The following is a 24,330-nucleotide window of genomic DNA, read 5'->3' as shown; positions in this document are numbered from 1 at the left end:
AGCCAGTTAGAAGATATAACAGAAGAAAAGGACCTACAAGAGCAATATAAAAGATAAAATGCTTTTGAATAAACAATACAATTCACAAGTTCTGGAGATTTGGAAATAACAAAGAAAAAAAGAAAAAAATACAATGAAGAAAAGAAAAAAGTAATAAGAAATACATTAAACTCACTTAAAGAAAAGGTAAAAACACTACAGAAGGGTACAAAAGTAGGCTTCAACAAATAGTAGTCTTGCACAGAAAGACTCAACATCATAAAATATAAGTTTTCCATAAATTAACTTATAAGTTTAACACAATAACAAAGAAAGTACCAATGACTTTTTAAAAATTAGGAAAATGATTAAAAAGACAATATACAAAATTAATGCTGAAGAATTACCAGGAAAATTCTGGAAAGGAGGAGCAATGAAGCAGAGGATGGGGAGTAGCTCTGTAAGTTAATTAAAAATATTATAGTACTTCAGTAATGAAAACAGTATAGTAGTGGTTCGTATTAGACAGACTGACCAATGGAACAGAAGAGAAAATCCAGAAATACATGCAGATACATTCAGGATTGTTCTTTATGATGATATGAGGAGAAATGAATTATTCAGTGAATGGTAATGGGACAGCTGGGAACCAGGCAGAAGAAAATAAAATTGGATCCACACCTGACTCCTCACATCACGATAAATTCCAAAGGGGTCACAGATTTAAATGTAAAAGTGAAACTGTAAGTCCTTAAAGAATGAAGAAAACATTGGAAAACGTGTCTGTAGCCTTTGCTTTTCTGATAATGATTTAAAATCCAAATGATATTTAAAAATTTTAAAAGACTACATTTGAAAATGTACTTGGCAAAAAACACATTATAAGCAAAGAGTGGACACATCAACTGGGATTCTTTTTTTTCAAATCATATCACAAATGTGTATTCTCCTAACATATAAAGAGATCTAAAAAATTATAAGAAAAAGACCAATAACCCAATAGAAAAGTGAGCAAAAGATATAAACAGACAGTTCTCAAAAAAGACATGCAAAAGGCCTGTAAACATGAAAATATGTTCAGCCTCACTCAGAAGAGAAAGGCAAATGTAAACTACACCATGATACTTTTTTTCCCTTGGATGCCATTTTTCTTTTTCAAATATCATATTGGAGAAATTAACAACACACTCTGTATCCAGGCTGTGGGCAAAAAGACACTCTAAGTCATTGCTGGTACTGGTGTAAATTGGCATAATCCCTAGAGGGGGCAATTTGGCAACATCTTTCCAAATTACAGTGCATTTACCCGGGCAATTTGCCTATAGATGTACGTGGATATATACAAAGTGAGGCTTGTCTAAGATTATTCATCAGAGCAGCAATAGCAAAGAGTAACTGATTAACCAGGTTACGGTACAGAGATTCAGTGGAATCTATGCAGCTATGCTCAGCTCTCTATGAAACAAGAAACAAGACCTCCAAGATATTGTTAAAACAAAACAGCAAGGTACAGAACAGTGTTACCTTTTATGTAAAAAGGGGACTAGAAGAAAACAGATTCTTATTTGCTTGCGTATGCCCAAGGAGCTCCGCAAAACATACGAGAGTCTACCTGTGGCTCTCCCTTTGGGGGAAGTAGGCTGACCGGAAGTAGGCTGACCGGAAGTGGGCTGACCGGGGACACGGGTGGTAGAGAGCCTTTTCACTGTGTATTCTTTTTTGTTTATTTTATTTTTGAACGATGTAAATGTATTATATTTTCATAAAACAAATATAAAATCTTTTAAGAAGGGAAGCAAATTGTAAAGTAGTACATAAAATGATCTATTTTTGGCTGGGCTTGGTGGCTCATGCTTGTAATCCCAGCACTTTGGGAGGCCGAGGCAGGCAGATCACGAGATCAAGAGATCGATACCATCCTGGCCAACATGGTGAAAACCGTCTCTACTAAAAATACAAAAAAAATTAGCTGGGCATGGTAGCATACACCTGTAGTTACAGCTAATCGGGAGGCTGAGGCAGGAGAATTGCTTGAATCCGGGAGGCGGAGGTTGCAGTGAGCCAAGATAGCACCACTGCACTCCAGCCTGGTGACACAGTGAGACTGCGTCTCAAAAAAAAAAAAAAAAAAATTATCTATTTTCTCATACGTGCATTTTTAAAAGCTATTTACAGTGGTTATCTTCAAAAGTCTTTTATTTTTGCTTACACATTTTTGTATACTTTAATTATTACAGATGTGAGCCACCACACCCAACCCGTTTTAACATTTAATAGTGAAAAAATGATATGTTTCTATTTCCTCCACACTATTCTTTAACTATTACAAACTGTAGTTTAATGGAATCCTGACTTTTACCCTCACTTTGGATTCAGTGTTTCTAACTTAACTTGAATTTTTTTTTTTTTTTTTGATCAGACCCCCAGGACTTGTTTCCTACTATGAGATTCAGGCCAAATTAGTTTCAAAAGTTGTTTTGCCTCATTTAAACTTAAGGAATAGTTTTTCCTTATCTGCTGCTGCAGCGACTCCACAAACAGAAGCTTCTAATTCCTTCTGTCAACTCCTCCAAATTTCGTGACTTTATGGGGGGCAGGGTAGGGACTAAAAATCTCAGAAGAGCTTTGCACCCTTTGCCTCCAGACAGAGTGAAATCAAGACCTTCCGGAGAGGGAGCGCCACCTGCAGCTGAGACTATTTATAGTACAGGAGTTGGATTTAAATATAATTCTGTCCTCTGGTAACTCCAGCCAACTGCTACTTTAAGATTTGGCCCCGCCCTTTATGTAAGAGGGCATGTTTTGTTTCAGTACCTTACAGATGGAATCAAAATTTAGCAGGCAACAATAAGAAACAAACAAGCTCTGGTGTGGGCCACTAGAAGGGAAAAGCAGTGTGGTGGCGGGAGGCTGGCTGTGCAACCTTGGCATGAGGACTAGAATGGATTTAAAATAGTCCGCTCCTTGAATATAAAATGGCACAGGCTCTGTAGAAACAGTATGTCAGTTCCTCAAACAATCAAGCATAGAATTATATGATCCAGGCCAGGCACGGTGGCTCACGCCTGTAATCTCAGCACTTTGGGAGGCCAAGGTGGGTGGATTGCTTGATGTCAGGAGTTTGAGATCAGCCTGGCCAACATGGTGAAACCCCATCTCTACCACAAATACAAAAATTAGCCAGGTGTGGTGGCACATGCCTGTAGCCCCAGCTACTCGGGAGGCTGAGGCAGGAGAATCACTTGGACTTGGAAGACAGAGGCTGCAGTGAGCCAAGGTCAAGCCACTGCATTCCAGCCTGCATGACAGAAACCCTGCCACAAAAAAATAAAATAAGATACTTATTTAAAAAAAGGATTATATGATCCAGCAATCCCACTTCTAGGTATATACCCCAAACAACTGAAAGCAGGGACTCAAACAGAGACCAAAAAATGGACGCAAGCCAAGTGTCCACAGAAGAATGAATGGATAAATAAAATTTGGTATATACTGTACGTACAATGGAATATTATTTGACCTTAAAAAGGAGTGAGGTGGGGCTTGATGGCTCATCCCTGTAATCCCAGCACTTTGGGAGCCCAAGGTGAGAGGATCACCTGAGGTCAGGGGTTTGAGACCAGCCTGGCCAACATGGCGAAACCCCATCTCTACCAAAAATACAAAAATTAGCCGGGTGTGGTGGCGCATGCCTATAGCCCCAGCTACCCAGGCAGCTGAGGCAGGAGAATCACTTGGACATGGAAGACGGAGGCTGCAGTGAGCCGAGGTCAAGCCACTGCATTCCAGCCTGGGTGACAGAGTGAAACGCTGCCACAAAAAATAAAATAAAATAAAATAAAATACTTATTTAAAAGAAGAATTATATGATCCAGCAATCCCACTTCTAGGTATATACCCAAAACAACTGAAGGCAGGGACTCAGAGACCAAAAGGTGGAAGCAAGCCAGGTGTCCATAGAAGAATGAATGGATAAATAAAATTTGGTATATACTGTACATACAATGGAATATTATTTGGCCTTAAAAAGGAGTGAGGTGGGGCTTGGTGGCTCACACCTGTAATCCCAGCACTTTGGGAGGCCAAGGCGACAGGATGATCTGAGGTCAGGGGTTTGAGACCAGCCTGGCCAACATGGTGAAACCCCATTTCTACTAAAAATACAAAAATTAGCCAGGCATGGTGATGCGCATCTGTAATCCCAGCTACTCAGGAGGCTGAGGCACGAGAATTGCTTTGAACCCAGGAGGCTGAAGTTGCAGTGAACTGAGATTGCCCCACTGCACTCCAGCCTGGGTAACAGAGTGAAACTCTGTCTCAAAAAAAAAAAAAAAAGGAATGAACCTCTGATACGTTACAGCATAGGATAAACCTTGAAAACATCATGCTAAGTGAAATAAACACAAAAGGACAAATACTGTATGATTCTACTTATGTGAGGTAGCTAAAGTCAAATTCATAGAGACAGAAAGAATGATGGGCCGGGGTCAGTGGCTCACACCTGTAATCCCAAGCACTTAGGAGGCTGAGGTAGGAGGATCACTTGAGCCCAGGAGTTGGAGACCAGCCTGGGCAACATAGTGAGACCCTCATCTCTGCCAAAAATCAAAAAACTAACCAGGCATAGTGGCACACGCCTGTAATCCCAGCTCCTTGGGAGGCTGAGGTGGGAGGATTGCTTGAGCCCAGGAGGTTGAGGCTATAGTGAGCAGAGATCGTACTATTGTACTCCAGCCTGGGCAACAGTGCAAGACCTGGTCTCTCAAAAATAAAAAGAAGAAAAAATAAGAACAGTGGTTTCTGGGGGCTGGAGGGAGGGGAAATGGGGAGCTAGTATTTAATGGGCACAGAGTTTCAATTGGGTAAGATGGAAAAGTCCTGGAGATGGACAGTGGTGATGGCTGCACACAATGTGAATGTAATTAACGCCACTGAATTGCACACATAAAAAATGTTAAAGTGTGGAGACTGGAAGTGGTGGCTCATGCCTATAATCCCAGCACTTTGGGAGGCCGACGCAGGTGGATCACGAGGTCAAGAGACCAAGACTATCCTGGCCAACATGGTGAAACTCCGTCTCTACTAAAAATACAAAAATTAGCCGGGTGTGGTAGCACATGCCTGTAGTCCCAGCTACTCAGGAGACTGAGGCAGAAGAATCGCTTGAACCCGGGGGGCGGAGGTTGCAGTGAGCCGAGATCGCACTATTGCACTCCAGCCTGGGTGGTTGAGTGAGACTCTGTCTCAAAAAACAAACAAACAAAAAAGTTAAAGTGGTAAATGTTAAGTATATTTTATGACAAAAAAGATTTTTAAGAAAATCCCCCCTTCATCTTCATTTCTATTACCCATCAGTCCATGGACCCTAGAGGAAAACTGACAGACTGTTGATTTAATCAAATTGGTCTCTGGACCTCATTCTCACCATGTGTGAAATGTAAGAGTTGGCTGGAGTTTCCACCATCTCATGTAGAGATGTTGAGTCAGAAGATAGGAGATGTGGAGAGGTAACTCTTATGGAAAGTAAGAAGCACAGCACTATAGATACGAATATTGACGCCTACTGAATTTTGGAACTCTGCTACAGGTCAGACATGTACACTTTTTGTTTACAAATTTTTAAAAATCTAAATTAGAAAACATTTCAAGCATACAGAAAACCCCTACATATAGCGATTGTTTACCACCAAAAACTAACTGATGTTAATATTTTGCCAAATATATTTGGGAGGCCAGCCTCAGCCTCTCAAAGTGCTGGAATTACAGGTATGAGCCACCGCGCCTGGCCAACATGTCTTGTTTAATAAATCCATTCCTACCCTGAATTGGTAAAGATGTCTTTTCAATCTATGTCTTTTTTTCTCTTAAAAATTTCTGCTCTTTTTTTATTTTTCTATTTTCTTATTAATTTTTTCTTTTTTGTTGTTGTTCTTTCTTCAGAGCAAATCTACTTTCATTGAATTCTATGATCTAACATTTTTAATTAACTTTTTATTTGGAAATAACTTCAAGCTTAAAAAATGTTGCAAAAATAAAAATTATGCAAAGAACATTCACAGGCTTTTTACCCAGTTTCACCTATTGTTAGCATTTTACCCTGTTTGTTTATCATTTGAAATAGATAATATATACAACATGCCATATATCATATCTAATATATATTTTTTCTGGAATGCTTGAGGGTAAGTTACATACATGATGCTTTACCACTAAATACTTCAGTGTGTATTTCCTATGAACAGAGATAGTCTAACATAACTACACTACCATTACTAACTTTATAACTTTACACTGTTTTGAATCTCCTGTGATATTCCAGTTTTGTCAATTGCCAATTTTTTTGTTAATGTTGATGTTCTTTATAGCATTTTTATAACCCCGTAAGCCCTATAACCATTTTTCTTTTCTTTCTTTTCTTTTCTTTTCTTTTTTTTGAGATGGCGTCTTGGTTTGTTGCTTAGGCTGGGGTGCAGTGGCACAATATTGGCTCACTGCAACCTCCGCTTCCCAGGTTCAGGTGATTGTCCTGCCTCAGCCTCCTGAGCAGCTGGGATTACAGGTACACTCCACCACGCCTGGCTAATTTTTGTATTTTCAGTAGAGACGGGACTTCACCATGTTGGACAGGCTGGTCTCAAACTCCTGACCTCAAGTGATCTGCCTGCCTCAGCCTCCCAAAGTGCTGGGATTACAGGCATGAGCCACGGCACCGGGCCTCAAGTTCTATAATCTTACAGCACTTTAAAAAAATCCAATAATACAGAATCCAAACTAAGGGGAGGTGTTGCATATACTTGTCATGTCTTTTTAGGTTCCTTTAATCTGAAACAGTTCCTTAACCTCTATTTGCCTTATATGACATCGACATTTTTGAAGAATACAGTCCTCCCCGTTTTTTGATAGAACATTTCTCATTTAGTGTTTATCTGATGTTTCCTTGTGATTAGATTTGAAGTAATGCTGGAACATTGCAGAGATATATTGTGCAGCATTGCGTAGATGTAGTATTATGTCCTTCTCAGGGTATCACATCTGGAGGCACAGAATGTCTCTCTGCCCCTCATGGTTAATTCTGATCACTTGCTTAAAGTATTGCCCTATTTCTCCACTGTACAATACAATGATTGTTTTTTATTTTATTCCCCCCTCCCTTCCAACTCACGGCAATCTGTAGGGAGATACTTTTAGACCCTGCAAAAGTCCTGCTCCTCATCCAACATTTCCCCCTAGCTTTCAAATCCACTAATGATTCTTACCTTATCCAATCTTTGCCACCATGTCTGAAAATGATTTATTTAAAAGTTTTTAAGTTTTATTTTTCACATATAGGTCTTTGACCTGGAATAGATTTTGTGTATGGTGTGAGATAGGGATTGAATTCTATATCCCCCCAGATGGCTAATCAGCTTTATTTGTTGAAGTTCATTCTTTCCCAGTTGTTAAGAAATGTCCACTTCACACATTTGCTGTGCTTGTTTCAGTACTGTAGATTCTATTTCATTGGTCCATTTGTTTATCCTTGTGCCCAAACTATGAAGTCTTTATTGCTATAGCTTTATAATAAATATGTATATAAATATATAATTGCTATCACTACACAATGTGGATTTATATAAATATATAATATATAATTGCTATGGCTTTAGAATATATATTTATATAATTGCTGTTTCATATATTATATAATTATATATTTATATAATTGCTGTTTTATATATTATATATTTACATAAATATATAATTGCTATTGCTTTATAATAAATTTGTATATCTTATAGGGCATCTTCCATTATACTCTTCTCTAAAATTGTTAGCTATTCTTGCCATCCAGGCAATTATATTCATTTTCACAACAACCTTCAGATTAAGCAATTGTCCAAGGTCCAAAAATCAGTAAGAGGGACTTGGAACCCAGGTCTGTCCGAGGCCAAAGCTCTTTTCATTACTTCCTGAGGTCCTGCCAAAGGGGTGGTTTTCTAGGCATGGAGAAGCAGAGGTCAGGGAATCAAGTGTGGTGAGAGAGAAAAGAGCAGTGAAAGAAGAAAGGCAGGTGTCAGCTTGGTGTGGGTTTGGTCTCTGGGATATAGACTTTGCCAGCCAAAGGATGGAGCTTGAACTTAGCTGGCAGAACTGGAAACAGAAGATTGTAAGGAAAGGGACTGAGATGAGAGTTTCTTCTCCAGGACGGATCACCCACAGCTGCCCATGGGCAGGCGCTTGTCACTTTCTGGCTGAGCAGAGCAGTGTGGCCCAAGGCTGAAAGGGGAAACTGCGGCTGCTTTTGTGCAGGGGTGGTGGTGATGAGGGTGATGTGGGGGGCTGGAAGGCATGGAGGGGAAAGGATCTGGCTGACTACCTGGAACCCAGGACAGATCCCACCCCAGAAAGGCGCAGTAGGGGCTCTCATCCTCCACTAGCCCGCCCCTCCCTGCCTAATTAAGGACGCTAATCAGCTTGGGGAGATTAAGGGCTCTGGCCGGCTGTACCCACGCCCCCGCCCTGGCCTGGGCTGGCAAGGAAGACCTGTGGGCGGGCGTCAAAAGGGGGACCGGCCCTGTGACCCCTCACCGGGGCCGTGGGCCCGAGCCCCGGACTTCCCGGTAAGTGTCAGAGGCCCCTCCGCTGGGATAGGGTCGGTCTGAGGGCGCGGGCGAGTCCCTGCTGACCCCTGACGCCTCCAACGGGGGGAGGGGCAAGCCGGATGGGAGCGGGAAGCCGGGGCAGCAGAAGGGGGCTTCGGGGCGGTGTCCTTGGCCCCAGTTAGTCTTCCCAGCCTCCGGAGGGGGCGGTAGCAGCAGAATCATCCCATGGGTTACACGGGCTTGGAGAAACTGTGGGTTACGGGGAGAACCCTAAGGGAGGCCGGGGGTCTCAGTCGCTCAGCCTTCTCCGTCTGTGTTCGCAGAAGCCGGCAATGACCGCCTGCGCCCGCCGAGCGGGTGGGCTTCCGGACCCCAGGCTCTGCGGCCCCGCGCGGTGGGCTCCGGCCCTGCCCCGCCTCCCCCGGGCCCTGCCCCGGCTCCCGCTCCTGCTGCTCCTGCTCCTGCTGCAGCCCCCCGCCCTCTCCGCGGTGTTCACGGTGGGGGTCCTGGGCCCCTGGGCTTGCGACCCCATCTTCTCCCGGGCCCGCGCGGACCTGGCAGCCCGCCTGGCCGCCGCCCGCCTGAACCGCGACCCCGACCTGGCCGGCGGTCCCCGCTTCGAGGTCGCGCTGCTGCCCGAGCCGTGCCGGACCCCGGGTTCGCTGGGGGCCGTGTCCTCCGCGCTGGCCCGCGTGTCGGGTCTCGTGGGTCCGGTGAACCCTGCGGCCTGCCGGCCGGCCGAGCTGCTCGCCGAAGAAGCCGGGATCGCGCTGGTGCCCTGGGGCTGCCCCGGGACCCAGGCGGCGGGCACCACAGCCCCTGCCGTGACCCCCGCCGCGGACGCCCTCTACGCCCTGCTTCGCGCATTCGGCTGGGCGCGCGTGGCCCTGGTCACCGCCCCCCAGGACCTGTGGGTGGAGGCGGGACACTCACTGTCCACGGCACTCAGGGCCCGGGGCCTGCCCGTGGTCTCCGTAACTTCCCTGGAGCCCTTGGACCTGTCTGGAGCCCGGGAGGCCCTGAGGAAGGTTCGGGACGGGCCCAGGGTCACAGGTAGGCTCCCCTGCAGGGTGCGAGGAGGTCGGCGGGTCCTGCCGGCAGCCGGGCGGCGCCGCGAGCCAAGCCTCTGTCCGCAGCAGTGATCATGGTGATGCACTCGGTGCTGCTGGGAGGCGAGGAGCAGCGCTACCTCCTGGAGGCCGCGGAGGAACTGGGCCTGACCGATGGCTCCCTGGTCTTCCTGCCCTTCGACACGATCCACTACGCCTTGTCCCCAGGCCCGGAGGCCTTAGCTGCACTCGCCAACAGCTCCCAGCTTCGCAGGGCCCATGATGCGGTGCTTACCCTCACGCGCCACTGTCCCTCTGAAGGCAGCGTGTTGGACAGCCTGCGCAGGGCCCAAGAGCGCCGCGAGCTGCCCTCTGACCTCAATCTGCAGCAGGTAGATGGTCCTGGGAGGAGGGAAGAAGGCAAGGGAGAGGGGAGAGGACAGCCAAAGCGGGGAGAGGAGGATGGAACCAATGGAGAAAGAACGACTGGCAGCTCTAGCTGTTTGGAGTTTCCTGGGTAGTGCAGAGGCTCTGGCCCTGCTTGGGATCTCTTAGTGTATGGGGATTGCCTCCAGAGAGTAGGCAATGAGACCTCTCAAGTCCAACATCAAGCAGTAAGCTCTAATGAACTGTAAACTGCAAAACCTTTTGCAATTGACTTCAAAGTAAACCCATTTCCACCACCACATACTCCCAGCTGTCTAAAATAAATACTTGGTGTTCTTGAAAGCAGGAAGGAGGGAGGATGCCAATCCAACCTTCATCCTTAGTTCAGAGGTATTTCCTCTGGGGCATCATCTGGTGGTCTTAGCTTTTCAAGGGCCTAGACACCTTGCCAGAAGCAGAAAGTTCCCTGGGTGGATCCAGGGGCAACCTCACCAGATCCATAGTGTATTTCCAACATCCAACTACTACCTAGGGTTCCCCAAGTCCCCAGAATCTCAGTTCAGATCATCTAACTTTACTCCAGCCACAAAGGAGGACTAGAAACCACTATGAGAAGGGAATTTAGATGTCAATGGGCAGTGAATTAACCACCACAAAGGCCCAACTCACAGGGGGCTGCATGAGAGAAGGCTGTGAGTCATAGGGATTGCAATTTCCCACCAATGCCCCTAGATTCCTCCAAGAGGACTGGAGGTGGCCAGTGGAGGCAGTGTGGTGCGGTGCGGTGATGGGAATAGTCAGAAGAGAATACAGATTAGGACTCATAGTGAGATGGGATGGAGGGAGGGTCGGCAGTGGAGAGAGGGAGGTTGAGAAAGTAGAGAGAAAAGCCCTTCAGCTCTCAGTAAGTACCACGGCTGTCCTCTCCACTGCCCAAGCTGCCCGAGCCTCTGAGCTTGTAAGTCACCCTTGATTCCTTGAATACTTCGCCCCCACTTCCAGACATCAAGCCCTGTTACTGTTACTTCCTAAAGATCATTTGAATCCGTCCACTTTCTCCATCTTTACTGTCACTGCCCTGATTCAGGCCACAGCACCCCAAGCCCAAATCCCAAAACATAATCTCTCAGATGGTCTTTGCTTCAACACTCACCTGCCCAACACCTTTCTCCACCCAACAACCAAATCAAGCTTCAGAAATCTGACAGATCTCACCCTGTCATGCCCCTGTTCAAAGCCTCACAGTGACTTCTGTTGCCCTGGATAGATACAGGCCTCTCCACGTGGCTTACCAGGTCTCCTGTCTTTCTCTCTCTTCCACCTTCCATGAACTTCAGCCAGACCAAGCTACTCTGGGTTCTCTAAATGTGTCCTTCTCTTTTGTCTCTGAGCTTCTGAGTGTGCTGTGCCCTCTCTCTTGTCCCTGCCTGCCCTGGATAATTCTGACTCATCCCACAGCTCCTTCTGTCCCCAGCCTAGGTTGGAGACACCCATTCCTGTCTCTGTAGCTCCCTCAGTTTCTCTACTTTTACTCATTGCACTGCTTGAACACACCTGTCTCTTTGGCAAGAAGAAAGGTTCCTTGAGACAGGGTCTGTCTTGTACACTGATACATCTTTGGTGCTCTGCACAGTGCCTGGCTCTCTGAGAGATGGTAACTGGGAATAATAGAGAGGCCTGATAAGCTCGGGTGGTAACAATGGAGAAGGTTTTTTGTTTGTTTGTTTTGTTTTTGTTTAGTTTTGTTTTTTGTTTTTTTAAGGAAAAACAGAAAATAGAGGCCAACCAAAAGATAGGTGAGAAGGCTTTCAGGTGAATGGTAGGTGATGAGATTAAAACTATATTCTGGGCAACTAACAGGAAGAAGAGAAAATCTACAGGTGATGGAGAGTTAGAATCAACCAATGGTCAGAGAGGAGGCTGAGTCCTGAAAAAAGGAACCAGTTAGTGGAGAGAGCAGGTGTGACAGCCAATAGGGGAGGGAGGAAGAGATAGCCAATGGAAAGAGGGGAAGAGTTAGCCAATGGGGAGGGACAAAGAGTTAGCTAATGGGGAGGGAGGAAGAGCTAGCCAATGGGGAGAGACAAAGCATTAGCCAATGGAGAGGAAGGAAGAGATACCCAATGGAGAGGGAAGAAGAGATAGCCAATGGGAAGGGAGGAAGAGTTAGCCAATGGGGAGGGAGGAAGAGATAGCCAATGGGGAGGGATCCTGGGAACAACTAACTGGAAGGTGGGAACAGTGGATACCCTGGGCTTGACCGGCTCTGAAAGAATTGGCATGGCAATTCTGGTCTGTCTGTGGACTGTGACCCCGACCTCTGAGCCCCTACTCTCCTTCTCCAGGTCTCCCCACTCTTTGGCACCATCTACGATGCGGTCTTCTTGCTGGCGAGGGGCGTGGCAGAAGCGCGGGCTGCCGCGGGTGGCAGATGGGTGTCTGGAGCAGCTGTGGCCCGCCACGTCTGGGATGCGCAGGTCCCTGGCTTCTGCGGGGACCTAGGAGGAGACGAGGAGCCTCCATTCGTGCTGCTAGACACGGACGCGGTGGGAGACCGGCTTTTTGCCACATACATGCTGGATCCTACCCGGGGCTCCCTCCTCTCTGCCGGGACCCCGATGCACTTCCCGCGTGGGGGATCAGCACCCGGGCCTGACCCCTCATGCTGGTTCGATCCAAACAACATCTGCGGTGGAGGTGAGGGCGAGCACCCCAGCCCCCACTGAGACAATCCCCATGGACCCATCCACAAAGTGGTGAAAGAGAGTGGACTCCTATCCTGTAATCCATCTTCGATGCCCTTCTAGGCCCTCTCCCCGCCCCTGGCTTGCACAGGACCCCTCTCTTGCTGAGCTCCAAAGCCCTCTTGGAAACTTTCTAGCATTCCCAGACTCTCACCTTTGAGGAATCTATGACCTCCCCCTAGAGGTCATAGGCCTGCCAAATGCTGTACCCCATCCTCCTTTCCTGGAGGGGCCAGCATTTGGCATGAATCCATGCCTCCCTAGAGAAGAGGCCTCCCCTGGCATCGCTCCTCAGTATACCTCCTGTCACTGTCCCTTCAGGACTGGAGCCGGGCCTCGTCTTTCTTGGCTTCCTCCTGGTGGTTGGGATGGGGCTGGCTGGGGCCTTCCTGGCCCATTATGTGAGGTGAGTAGTGGAATGAGGTAAGTAGGAAGTGAGTTTGTGCCAGAAATGGAAGTCTGCTTCAAAAACAGCAGGCTGGGTTCACTCAAGATTAGAAGAGATTTTTCTTGGGGTGAGGGGGTTCTAATGGGCTGGTGGAGTCCCAATGTCTGGTGTGGGGATGGCTGCCCTCCAGGACCCCTCCCCTGAGCCAGTATTATCCCTCCACCCCATGCCCTGCTGCTCTGTTCTCACGGACCTTGGTGCCCTTGGTGGAGATGACCTCTTTCTCCACCAGGCACCAGCTACTTCACATTCAAATGGTCTCCGGTCCCAACAAGATCATCCTGACTGTGGACGACATCACCTTTCTCCACCCACATGGGGGCACCTCTCGAAAGGTGGGGGAGGCAGGGAGGCAGGAGCCAGTTGTCTTCTTTCTGTAAATTTGGTTCCTTCCCTGGGAAAGTCCCCACCCCAGCTCCCTACTTGGGAAGCCTGATTTCTACCCCAGTTCTGTCCCAAGTCTGAAGTGTAGGGATCAGCACCCTCATCTGTGCAATAAGGGTAACAGTACCTGTCCTGACTACTTTCCTGGGTGGGAGGTGAAGCTCCAACAAGAAAATGAATGTTTGCTTTGTAAACTGTAAAGCGTGCACTTGGGGAGTAATGTCATTATCACCTTCCCTCATTGAGATTCCTTCGCCTCCCATCTTTACATCCCCAAAACTCAGCCTGACCTCAACCCAGGACTCTGACACCAGAATATATTTTGACCTCATGCATTGACCTCTATCTGCTAGGTGGCCCAGGGGAGTCGATCAAGTCTGGCTGCCCGCAGCATGTCAGACGTTCGCAGTGGCCCCAGCCAACCCTCGGACAGCCCCAACGTTGGCGTCTATGAGGTGAGCCTGACCCCAGCCAGACAGAGAGACAGTAGGGGAAGAATGCTCAGGCCCTGGGCAGAGGGGAGGCGCACTCTCAAGAGGACAGGGAATCATGCCAGATCCTGCAGGCTCCGGGAGATGGGGGATGGGAGCCCAGACAGGATCTAGGGAAAGGTCATGGATCCCTCAAAGGGAAGAACCTAAGAATCTTCCCTCCCCAAGAATTTTTCCCTAGCCACTATCTGAGTGAGGGCTCCTCAAAAGCTAATCACAGTGACTCAGAGACTGAAGGCTGGAGCTGTTGGGGAGCATGCTGGGACCAGCATGTAACCTGGTGTGGCCACTGAGGCCATCTCCTACCCAGTCAGAGCCTCTGGCCCTACCCCTCAGCATTTCCACACAATCCAGACCAGACTCAGGAACAGCAACCACTAGAGGGGGGAAAAAAGTCACAAAGAAGTATTAGGGCATAAACTTTGGGGCTGGTAAATCTGAATGTGGTCAAGTGGAGGGGAGATAATGAGAACAGGTTCAGAGAGAGCTGAGAGTGCTGAGCAAATCAAGAGAGTAGAAATGTAAAGCTCCTGGGCTTCAGGTCATGGGAGGGAATGCAGAGCCTCCTATCATGTCACCTGGAGATCATCACGGCCAATTCTCAGAGGAGGCACTATTGTCATTTGGGGCAGATTGTCCTAAATTGAATAGGACTACTCTGTGCCTTGAAGAATGTTCAGTGTTTCTTGCCTCTGGCCCTGTCCACCAAATGTAGCTCCTAGTTTTTGTGACAATTAAAAATGTCCCCACATTTATTTCCAAATGCTCCTTAGGGGTCAGTACTAAACCCCAATCCCCTTCTAGTCCAAATCCCTTATACACAGACAGGGCTGCCTGCATAATCAGCGAGATCCAGGGCAAGATAGAAATGAGCGGCTCCTCGTTCATTCAAGATGATGGCAGGAGGTTACTGAACCAAGTTCGGGCCTTTCTGAGCATGAGGCCCTGTGTGACTGCACAGGTCCCATGCCCATGCACCGGCCCTGCCAACAGCTGAGGATGAGGTCCAGCATCCGGTGGGGAGCTCTCTATAGTTCAGTTACTTTACAATAAAGCCTGATCTACCCAGATTCTTTACTCCCAGAACATGCTCTCTCATGGCAGTGGATGGTGATGAGGGTTGTGATGTCGATGATGCTTGTGGTTGTATTAATTCACTTAATAGGACTAACGGTGGGCACCCCTGGGGTAGTGAGGACAGCCATCCATGGCTTCTGAATATCTGTCATCCAGGGGTGGGTCCTCTCCCAGCTGCCTGTGAAGTGGATGGGCAGACATCAAACCCCTTGCTTCAATGCGTTTTGTCACATGGACGATACATTCTGGGACAGTGAGCCAATGGAAATGCGGGGGAGGGGTCCATCATGGGATTTTAAGAGACTGAGTTCCCTACCCCCATCCTCTTTGCTGCAGGGAGACAGGGTTTGGCTGAAGAAATTCCCAGGGGATCAGCACATAGCTATTCGCCCAGCAACCAAGACGGCCTTCTCCAAGGTGAGACTTGGGCCTGTGATGGGGCCTAGGTGGCCATCGGTTTCTCCCTTCTTGCCTTCTCTTTGCAGCTGGGTACAGAGGTAGGTCTCAGTTAAGTGTCCCCCCTGGCTGAGTGTGGTGGCTTATACGTGTAATCCTGGCATTTTGAGAGGCAGATGTGAGGGAAGATCACCTGAGGCCAGGAGTTCAAGACCAGCCTGGGCAACATAAAGAATCCCCGTCTCTCCAAAACGTTAAAAATTAGCTGCGTGTGGCGTCACATGCCTGTAGTCCCAGCTACTTTTTGGAGGGTGAGGTGGGAGGATTGTTTGAGCCCAGGAGTTGGAGGTTATTGTAAGCTGTGATCATACTACTTCACTCCAGCCTTGATGACAGAGCAAGACCCTGTCAAAATTAAGAAAAAAAAAAGTTGTTTCCTTCGCCCTGGAGTAGGTTTTCATTATTCTGTGTCACACCACTAGTTCTTTCCTTTGATCTTGTTGCAATGTGCAATTGTATGTTTATCTGTCTGCCTGCTTGTTTCTGCCTCTCTTACTGGACTGTAAGCTGAGTGAGGGCCTCCTCCTTCCCCTCCATTGTATTCCCAGCACCCAACACAGTGTCTGGAACATTAGAGAGATGCAGTGAATGTTTGTTGAGCAAATGATAGAAAATAAAAAATGACTCACATCTGTAATCCCAGCACTTTGGGAGGCCGAGGTGGGTGGATCACCTGAGATCAGAAGTTCAAGACCAGCCTGGCCAACATGGTGAAACCCTGTCTCAACTAAAAATACAAAAAAATTAGCTGGGGGTGGTGGCGGGCGCCTGTAATCCCAACTGCTTCAGGAGGCTGAGGCAGGAGAATCACTTGAACCTGGGAGGCAGAGGTTGCAGTGAGCCGAGATGGTGCCATTGCACTCCAGCCTGAGTGACAAGAGTGAAACTCTGTCTTAAAAAAAAGAAAAGAAAAAAATGAGTTTCCGGTTCTGTTGGGCCACTTGTGCAGAATAACCCTAGACGTTCTGAATGAAGTGGAAAGTTGGCAAGGAGGCTGTAAAATGGCTTATTCTGGTCCTTACAACCTTAATGTCTCCCTTTATCTCCACGCCATACAGCGTGGGCCTGGCCTCCTTCCCTGATTCCTCTACAGGCGCTCTTGGTCACAGATGCAGTGACTTAAGTGGACTATGTGTATGGGGGGGTTAATGAACTTGATCACCATTTAACACCAGGTGTTTAAAATGAAAAGTATCCACCAAAATTATCCGACAGGTGCAGTGGCTTACGCCTGTAATCCCAGCACTTTGGGAGGCCGAGGCAGGCGGATCACAAGGTCAGGAGATCAAGACCATCCTGGCTAATATGGTGAAACCCTGTCTCTACTAAAAATACAAAAAATTAGCTGGGCGTGGTGGCGGGTGCCTGTAGTCCCAGCTACTTGGGAGGCTGAGGCAGGAGAATGGTATGAACCCAGGAGGTGGAGCTTGCAGTGAGCCGAGATCGCACCACTGCACTTTAGCCTGGGCGACACAGCAAGACTCCGTCTCAAAAAAGAGAAAAAGAAAAAAAGTATCCCCTTATTGGGCATGTGGACCAAGGAAAATCTAGAAAGGGTACCAGTCAGCCAGCTAAGCCACCTTTTTTTCCAACGTGCCCCAATTGTGAGGTCACTGCAGAGCAGTCAGTCCTATCTTCCCTAACTTGGGAAGGGTGGGAGTCTCAGACCTGATTGACACAATGATGTAACACCAAGCACAGCAGCCACCGGCTCGGTTGCAGGCACAAGCCATTTCTGGTGTCCTTTGAAAGTGGCACAGCTTCAGGCCAGGCACAGTGGCTCATGCCTGTAATCCCAGCACATTGGGAGGCCGAGGTGGTTGAACCGCCTGAGGTCAGGAGTTCAAGACCAGCCTAGCCAACATAGCAAAACCCCGTCTCTATTAAAAATACAAAAATTAGCCAGGCATGGTGGCACACACCTTTAATCCCAGCTATTCGGGAGGCTGAGATGGGAGAATCGCTTGAGCTCGGGATGTGGAGGTTGCAGTGACCCAAGATTGGCCAGCTGCACTCCAGCCTGGGTGATAGTATAAGACTATCTGAAAAAATAAATAAATAAATAAATAAAAGAAAAGAAAGAAGGTGGCATAGCTCCTCCCTGGTTCTCCCAGCAAAGGCTGTTAAGTCAGAAGGAGAGGATGGTGGTTCCAGGAGCTTGTCCTTCATGAGCTGTTTCCCTTAAGACCCAGGCAGTTCAAAGTTTTATGGTTGGGGCCAGGCATGGTGGCTCAGGCCTATAATCCCAGCACTTTGAGAGGCTGAGGTGGGAGGATCATTTGAAGCCCGGAGTTCAAGACCAGCCTGGGCAATATAGCAAGGCCCCCATCTCTATAGAAAAAAATGTAAAATGTTGTCTAGGCATGGTGGCACAAGCCTGTAGTCCCAGCTATTCAGGAGGCTGAGGTCGGAGGATCACTTGAACCCAGGAATGCAAGGTAGCAGTGATTTATGATTATGCCGCTACACTCCAGTCTGGGCAACAGAGTGAGACCTCGTGTCTAAAAAAAAAAAAAAAAAAAAGGCTTATGATCAATAAATCTGAACCTGCCTGGGTCCTGATCACCAATGCAAAATTGTCTTTTCATTCACAGCATTAGGCTAAAGCATACTCCGTATCGGAACAGTGGCCTTTGACTATATTGTTTTTTCCAAAAAGAGAACTGTGTGTAGAAGAGAGCCCCCCTACATACCCTATCAGCCATTTCATCCACCATTTGTACAAATCTCATCTTCTGAGTCTGGATACTCAAAAACAGATCTTGATTAACAGCGCCTCCCCGCATTGCCCCTGGGCAGAAAATGCGAGTCAACTATCCCCCTCTCAGCTCCAGGAGCTCCGGCACGAGAACGTGGCCCTCTACCTGGGGCTCTTCCTGGCTCGGGGAGCAGAAGGCCCTGCGGCCCTCTGGGAGGGCAACCTGGCTGTGGTCTCAGAGCACTGCACACGGGGCTCCCTCCAGGACCTCCTCGCTCAGAGAGAAATAAAGCTGGACTGGATGTTCAAGTCCTCCCTCCTGCTGGACCTGATCAAGGTGTGTGTCGGGGGGTAGTGGGGTGACGTCCTGGGGGGCAGGGATGGGGAGCAAGGGAACCAAGCAGGCTGAGGCTGCCTCTTACCCTACCCATTCCAAGGGAATAAGGTATCTGCACCATCGAGGCGTAGCTCATGGGCGGCTGAAGTCACGGAACTGCATAGTGGATGGCAGATTCGTACTCAAGATCACTGACCACGGCCACGGGAGACTGCTGGAAGCACAGAAGGTGCTACCGGAGCCTCCCAGAGCAGAGGGTAAGAGTCCCCTGCGCAGAAGAGCGTCCACCGGGATCCCCATTATTTCAAGGGCTTCTCCCCTGCTTCCTCCCTACCTCTGCCCTCGCACTTTCTCCATCCCGCATCCACCAGACACAACTGCTACAGAAAAAGATCTCGTGGCCTCTGAGAGGGTGGGCTCTGTGACTGAGGAGACGGGGCTGCTGGGGGCGGGACTTGTGCCTGAGCTGCCTGCAGCTGGGTTTGCTCTAACTGGAAGTTTGCCTGAGGGTAGGGCTTGTGCTCAAGAGATGGAGCCTTCCCTGGGCACCACCTTGTCTGAAGGGCAAGGCCTATTGGTGAGGGCCAGGCTTTCTCTGAGACGGCTCCTAGAGATAGTTGTAGGACTGGTCTCAGGCTGCAGGGTTGGTGCTGTCTGGCTGCCAACCTGGGCTTTCTGGTGAAGGTGGAAGTCTTTCCTCAGCCGCCCCACAGCCCCTTCCTCATCCCCAGACCAGCTGTGGACAGCCCCGGAGCTGCTTAGGGACCCGGCCCTGGAGCGCCGGGGAACGCTGGCTGGTGACGTCTTTAGCTTGGCCATCATCATGCAAGAAGTGGTGTGCCGCAGTGCCCCTTACGCCATGCTGGAGCTCACTCCCGAGGGTAAGGCTGCCCTGTGCATGGAGTTCGGGCCAGAGGGGCACCCTGCAGTTAGAACAGAGCCAGCCTCACTCTTTCCTCTAAAGCAAAGCCCAGTGATGAAACTCAATTATACGGAGGCCCCTTAAAGCTGGCGTCTGCGGGTCCTGGTGCAGAAAGCCATGCATGGCCAGGGTAGGGAGGGTGGTTCATGAGGTCCCAACACAACAGCTTCCTCTGTCTTGATCCTGGACCCAAACTGCTCCCACAACTGACAGAGCAGACTCCTCTCTGTTCTCAGGGGTCCCTGGGAGGAGCAGGGGAGGGGGAGTGGGTAAGAGGGTAGTCCAATCTGGTTCCAATCTACATCCCTTCTCCACAGGACTCTGAGCAAGCTACTTGATCACTTATCCCTCACTTGTCTTACGTACAACAAATGTTAGTTTCTTTGCCTATGTCCCCTCTTACTGACCCCCAGAGTTCAAGGTCCTCTTGTTCCTCCTAGCAACCCCCTCCCACACCGTACTCTCCCTCCACACACACACACTGAAGCTCTGATGGAAAGAAACCCCTGCCAGGCACCCCCTCCCACATCTTGGTCTTCAACAGTCAGGCCAGGGTCAGAGGCAGCTTGTGTTCTAGGGCACTCCCCCTCACTGTCCCTTCATGCCTCCAGAAGTGGTGCAGAGGGTGCGGAGCCCCCCTCCACTGTGTCGACCCTTGGTGTCCATGGACCAGGCACCTGTCGAGTGTATCCACCTGATGAAGCAGTGCTGGGCAGAGCAGCCGGAACTTCGGCCCTCCATGGACCACACTTTCGACCTGGTCAGGGGCTGGGAGTGGGCAAGGACTGGGCTGGCCTCTGGGATCCCAGATGCTTGTCAGCAACCTGAGACAGCTGCAGGCAGGCAGGCTGGCAGGACCTCTGGCCTTCCAGGCTGCTTCCTAAGGAGTAGCCTGAGGACTCGGGGTTTGGTGGGGCAGAATTAGAATGGAGGCTGTGGAGGCCTTTGGAGTGGGACATGGAGTTCTGTCTGGGTGGGAGGAATATTCAGTTCAATTCAAATAACACTGATTGAGAACCATGTATGTGCTTGGCCTCCTGTGACAGAAAGACCCTTGGCCTGGGAGTCCAAGCATTGAGCTGGGTCCAGTGCCCTGTCAGTTACTAGCTGAGAACAACTGCCCTCTGGGAAGCCTCATTTCCCACGTGCCTCCTAATCATGTCTGAAAACACAGTGCCTAGCACCCCAGGGGTGCTTGACGAATAGTAGATGAATGGTGGTGGGGAGGGGGATGTTCAGAGTGAACAGCCCCGTGAGAGGGCCCATGAGGGGGGCATGAAAAGGGCATGGCAGCCCAGGTCTTCAGCAGCTTCACCGGCTTCCTTCTACTGCTAGTTCAAGAACATCAACAAGGGTCGGAAGACGAACATCATTGACTCGATGCTTCGGATGCTGGAGCAGTACTCCAGTAACCTGGAGGATCTGATCCGGGAGCGCACAGAGGAGCTGGAGCTGGAAAAGCAGAAGACAGACCGGCTGCTTACACAGATGCTGCCTCCGTGGGTGCCAGTGGGAAGGGGTGGGCTGGGAGGGCAGCTGGAGCCCAGCCAGGCAGGGCGGCCCCCAGGTGACCTCACTGCCTGCTATCCCTAGGTCTGTGGCTGAGGCCTTGAAGACGGGGACACCAGTGGAGCCCGAGTACTTTGAGCAAGTGACACTGTACTTCAGTGACATTGTGGGCTTCACCACCATCTCTGCCATGAGTGAGCCCATTGAGGTGGTGGACCTGCTCAACGACCTCTACACACTGTTTGATGCCATTATTGGTTCCCACGATGTCTACAAGGTGGAGTGTGCAGGGGACAAGCCCTCCTGACCTTCAATTCAGCTTCACCAGCCTCCAGCCCGGCCCTTCCTGCTCAGCCCCTAGACTACCTGCCCAATCAATCTTCTTTCCCAGACCGCCTGTCCCTTATTTATTCCTCCAGTCCCCAGCTCAGTCCCTCCACTAGCAACCTGGTTCTGCACTAACCCCAGGTGGACCCCATAATAAGAGGCAATCGCTTCGTGTACGGGGGAGGAATACTCAAAAGGGAATTCACACAACTCCTTCTTCCCCCAGGTGGAGACAATAGGGGACGCCTATATGGTGGCCTCGGGGCTGCCCCAGAGGAATGGGCAGCGACACGCGGCAGAGATCGCCAACATGTCGCTGGACATCCTCAGTGCTGTGGGCACTTTCCGCATGCGCCATATGCCTGAGGTTCCCGTGCGCATTCGCATAGGCCTGCACTCAGGTAACTCCCGGGTCTTCCCAGGCTCCAGCTCGTCTCCCTCTTTAGGGCCTGGCTCCAGATTTCCTGTAGAGGAGGCAACTCATGGAGTGGAGAGTGGGGCTTACCTTGAAGAGGATGCGCTTAACAAGGCTTATTTGGGGAGCTGGTGGAGGTTATGGGTGCGAAGATCCTCCAAGGCCCTACCTAGGTGCAGACCAGCTGCCGGTCCTACTAGCCCAGCCAACCCCCAGCGTCTCCACAGGTCCATGCGTGGCAGGCGTGGTGGGCCTCACCATGCCGCGGTACTGCCTGTTTGGGGACACGGTCAACACCGCCTCACGCATGGAGTCCACCGGGCTGCGTGAGTGTGACGGGGACAAGAGGGGGAGGTGGAAGGGGCACACGGGAGGTGAGTCCCGAGCTCACGGCGTCCCCCACTGCCACAGCTTACCGCATCCACGTGAACTTGAGCACCGTGGGGATTCTCCGTGCTCTGGACTCGGGCTACCAGGTGGAGCTGCGAGGCCGCACCGAGCTGAAGGTGAGGCAGGACCCCGTCCCCTCCTGGGGGCCCCGCCCTGTCCTGAGGCCCCGCCCATCCCGGGCCATGGCTGCGACCTCAGCTCACCCTTCCTGACCCGGTCTCCCAGTTCCATCCAGACCTCGAGATCCCCCACCCCTCACCCCAGTCCGCCTAAGTCCTTCCGTCTCCTATGTCTCCCCAGGGCAAGGGCGCCGAGGACACTTTCTGGCTAGTGGGCAGACGCGGCTTCAACAAGCCCATCCCCAAACCGCCTGACCTGCAACCGGGGTGAGTGGCTGGCCTCCGTGGCAGGGCGAGGGACGAGGGACGGCTGCCTCCGGCTCTGTGTCTGACCCCCAGCGCGTGAGGCAGCGATGACGTGGGCCCTGCCTCCCACGCCCCATTCCCCTTCCCTGAGGTCACCGCTCCCTCCTTGCAGGTCCAGCAACCACGGCATCAGCCTGCAGGAGATCCCACCCGAGCGGCGACGGAAGCTGGAGAAGGCGCGGCCGGGCCAGTTCTCTTGAGAAGTGAGGCCCGGGCCCCGGACAGGTGCTGCCCCCTCCGCCCCCACCCCAGCTGCCCGTCCCCTCTGCTGCCTGCAGAACGTCCCACCCAAGCCAGGTGTCCCAATCCCTTTCTGACTTAAGAGAGCCCAGGCTGGTTCCTAAACCTCGGGGCTTCCCCTGGCAGGCAAGCACCCGCTGCAGAAATTTTGGCTCAGTAGGTCTGGAGTGGCCTGGGAATCCAGGCTTAGGAAACTCTATAATTGGGGCCTTCTGTGGCCCCTTCCCTGGCCCTATCTCATCCCCATCACATAAACCTGGCTTCCCCAGAAGCCTCACAGGCCGTGCATTGCACAGGAGACAACTCTAGGGGGCAGCAGTCACCAGAGGACGATGTGAAAGCAGAAGCCCTGCTCACTCCCCTCCTGCAAGAAACTGACCCGTGACCCACTCCTTCCAAGGTGAACCCCCATGACCCCTTTCCTCAACTTCCCTCTGAGATATCCCTCTTTTCTTCAGGATTGTTCTGGAAGGTCCTTTTCCTGAAAGTTGCTGCTATAGGTGACTGGAAGTCTGGCGAATGCTGGTGGACTCTGTCCAGCTCTGCCTCAAAGGATTTTGGGCCTTTATAAGAGCTGGTTGCAAACCAGCCACGTGACCTTGGGAAAGTGTCACGCACTGTCTGCTGTGATCCCCTCAGTGGCGAAGTGAGGGGTGGCCTAAATGGTTCCCATGGCCCCTGTGCCCCTGACAGCTGGGTGGCCTGTGGCCCTCAGCACCAAGAACCCTGAGTCAACAGGGGATGTGAGGGTCAGGGATTCTCCGCTTCCCAGTGTCTCTCAAGGACCCAGGAAGGAGGATCTGGGATTGATGCCCCAACCCCAGAGGAAGTGGAGTTCTGTTCCACCAGAGCAGGGTTTGTCACATGGCCTGAGGGGGCAAGGGCTTCTGTTCAGCCTCAAGCTTCATTCCTATCTTCATCTCCCACCAGTCAGAAACTGGCTCCTTCTTTTGTGGCACAATCAGGTAACGCCCAAGTGCAGAGAAAAGCTTGCTTCAAGGCTTTGGGGAAAGGAAATTGCACCACACCTTGACTAACCAGAACACCCAAAGAAGAGCAGCATTCTCTGTTTAACTGGGAGCTGCTGAGCAAGCAGTTGGACAGAAAATCCTCTCTACTTAGCATTTTTTTTTTTTTTTTGAGTCTCACTTTGTCACCCAGGCTGGAGTGCAGTGCAGTGACACAATCTCGACTCACTGCAACCTCCTCCTCTCAGGGTCAAACGATTCTCCTACCTCAGCCTTTCGAGTAGCTGGGATTACAGGCATCTGCCACCATGCCTGTGTAATTTGTGTGTGTGTGTGTGATTTTCGTAGAGACGGGGTTTTACCGTGTTGCCCAGGGTGGTCTTGAACTGACCTCAAGTGATCTGCCCACCTCGGCCTCCCAAAGTGCTGGGATTACAGGTGTGAGACACCACGCCTGATCTCTGCTTAGATCTTCGCAACAACTACCAATGCCCTGTCCTGG

General features: G+C 50.2%; 1 protein-coding gene across 1 annotated transcript; it reads left to right on the top strand.

Moving 5' to 3' along the window:
• Positions 1–8,359: 8,359 nt before the first annotated feature.
• Positions 8,360–23,987, top strand: GUCY2D (guanylate cyclase 2D, retinal). Its single transcript, XM_033184659.1, has 20 exons — positions 8,360–8,579; positions 8,885–9,614; positions 9,698–10,002; positions 12,343–12,694; positions 13,063–13,147; positions 13,422–13,524; positions 13,927–14,028; positions 15,478–15,558; positions 18,426–18,632; positions 18,733–18,889; positions 19,364–19,513; positions 20,166–20,314; positions 20,890–21,053; positions 21,148–21,340; positions 21,617–21,791; positions 22,033–22,131; positions 22,217–22,311; positions 22,496–22,581; positions 22,733–22,823; positions 23,319–23,987. Exons 2-19 carry the CDS (start codon positions 8,894–8,896, stop codon positions 22,818–22,820), a joined length of 3,312 nt encoding a protein of 1,103 aa, XP_033040550.1. The 5' UTR covers positions 8,360–8,579; positions 8,885–8,893; the 3' UTR covers positions 22,821–22,823; positions 23,319–23,987.
• Positions 23,988–24,330: the final 343 nt, after the last annotated feature.

Source organism: Trachypithecus francoisi, unplaced genomic scaffold (genome assembly GCF_009764315.1).
Source record: "Trachypithecus francoisi isolate TF-2019V2 unplaced genomic scaffold, Tfra_2.0 Lachesis_group20, whole genome shotgun sequence".
Taxonomy (NCBI): Eukaryota; Metazoa; Chordata; class Mammalia; order Primates; family Cercopithecidae; genus Trachypithecus; species Trachypithecus francoisi.
This window is presented reverse-complemented; position numbering and strand designations above follow the sequence as displayed.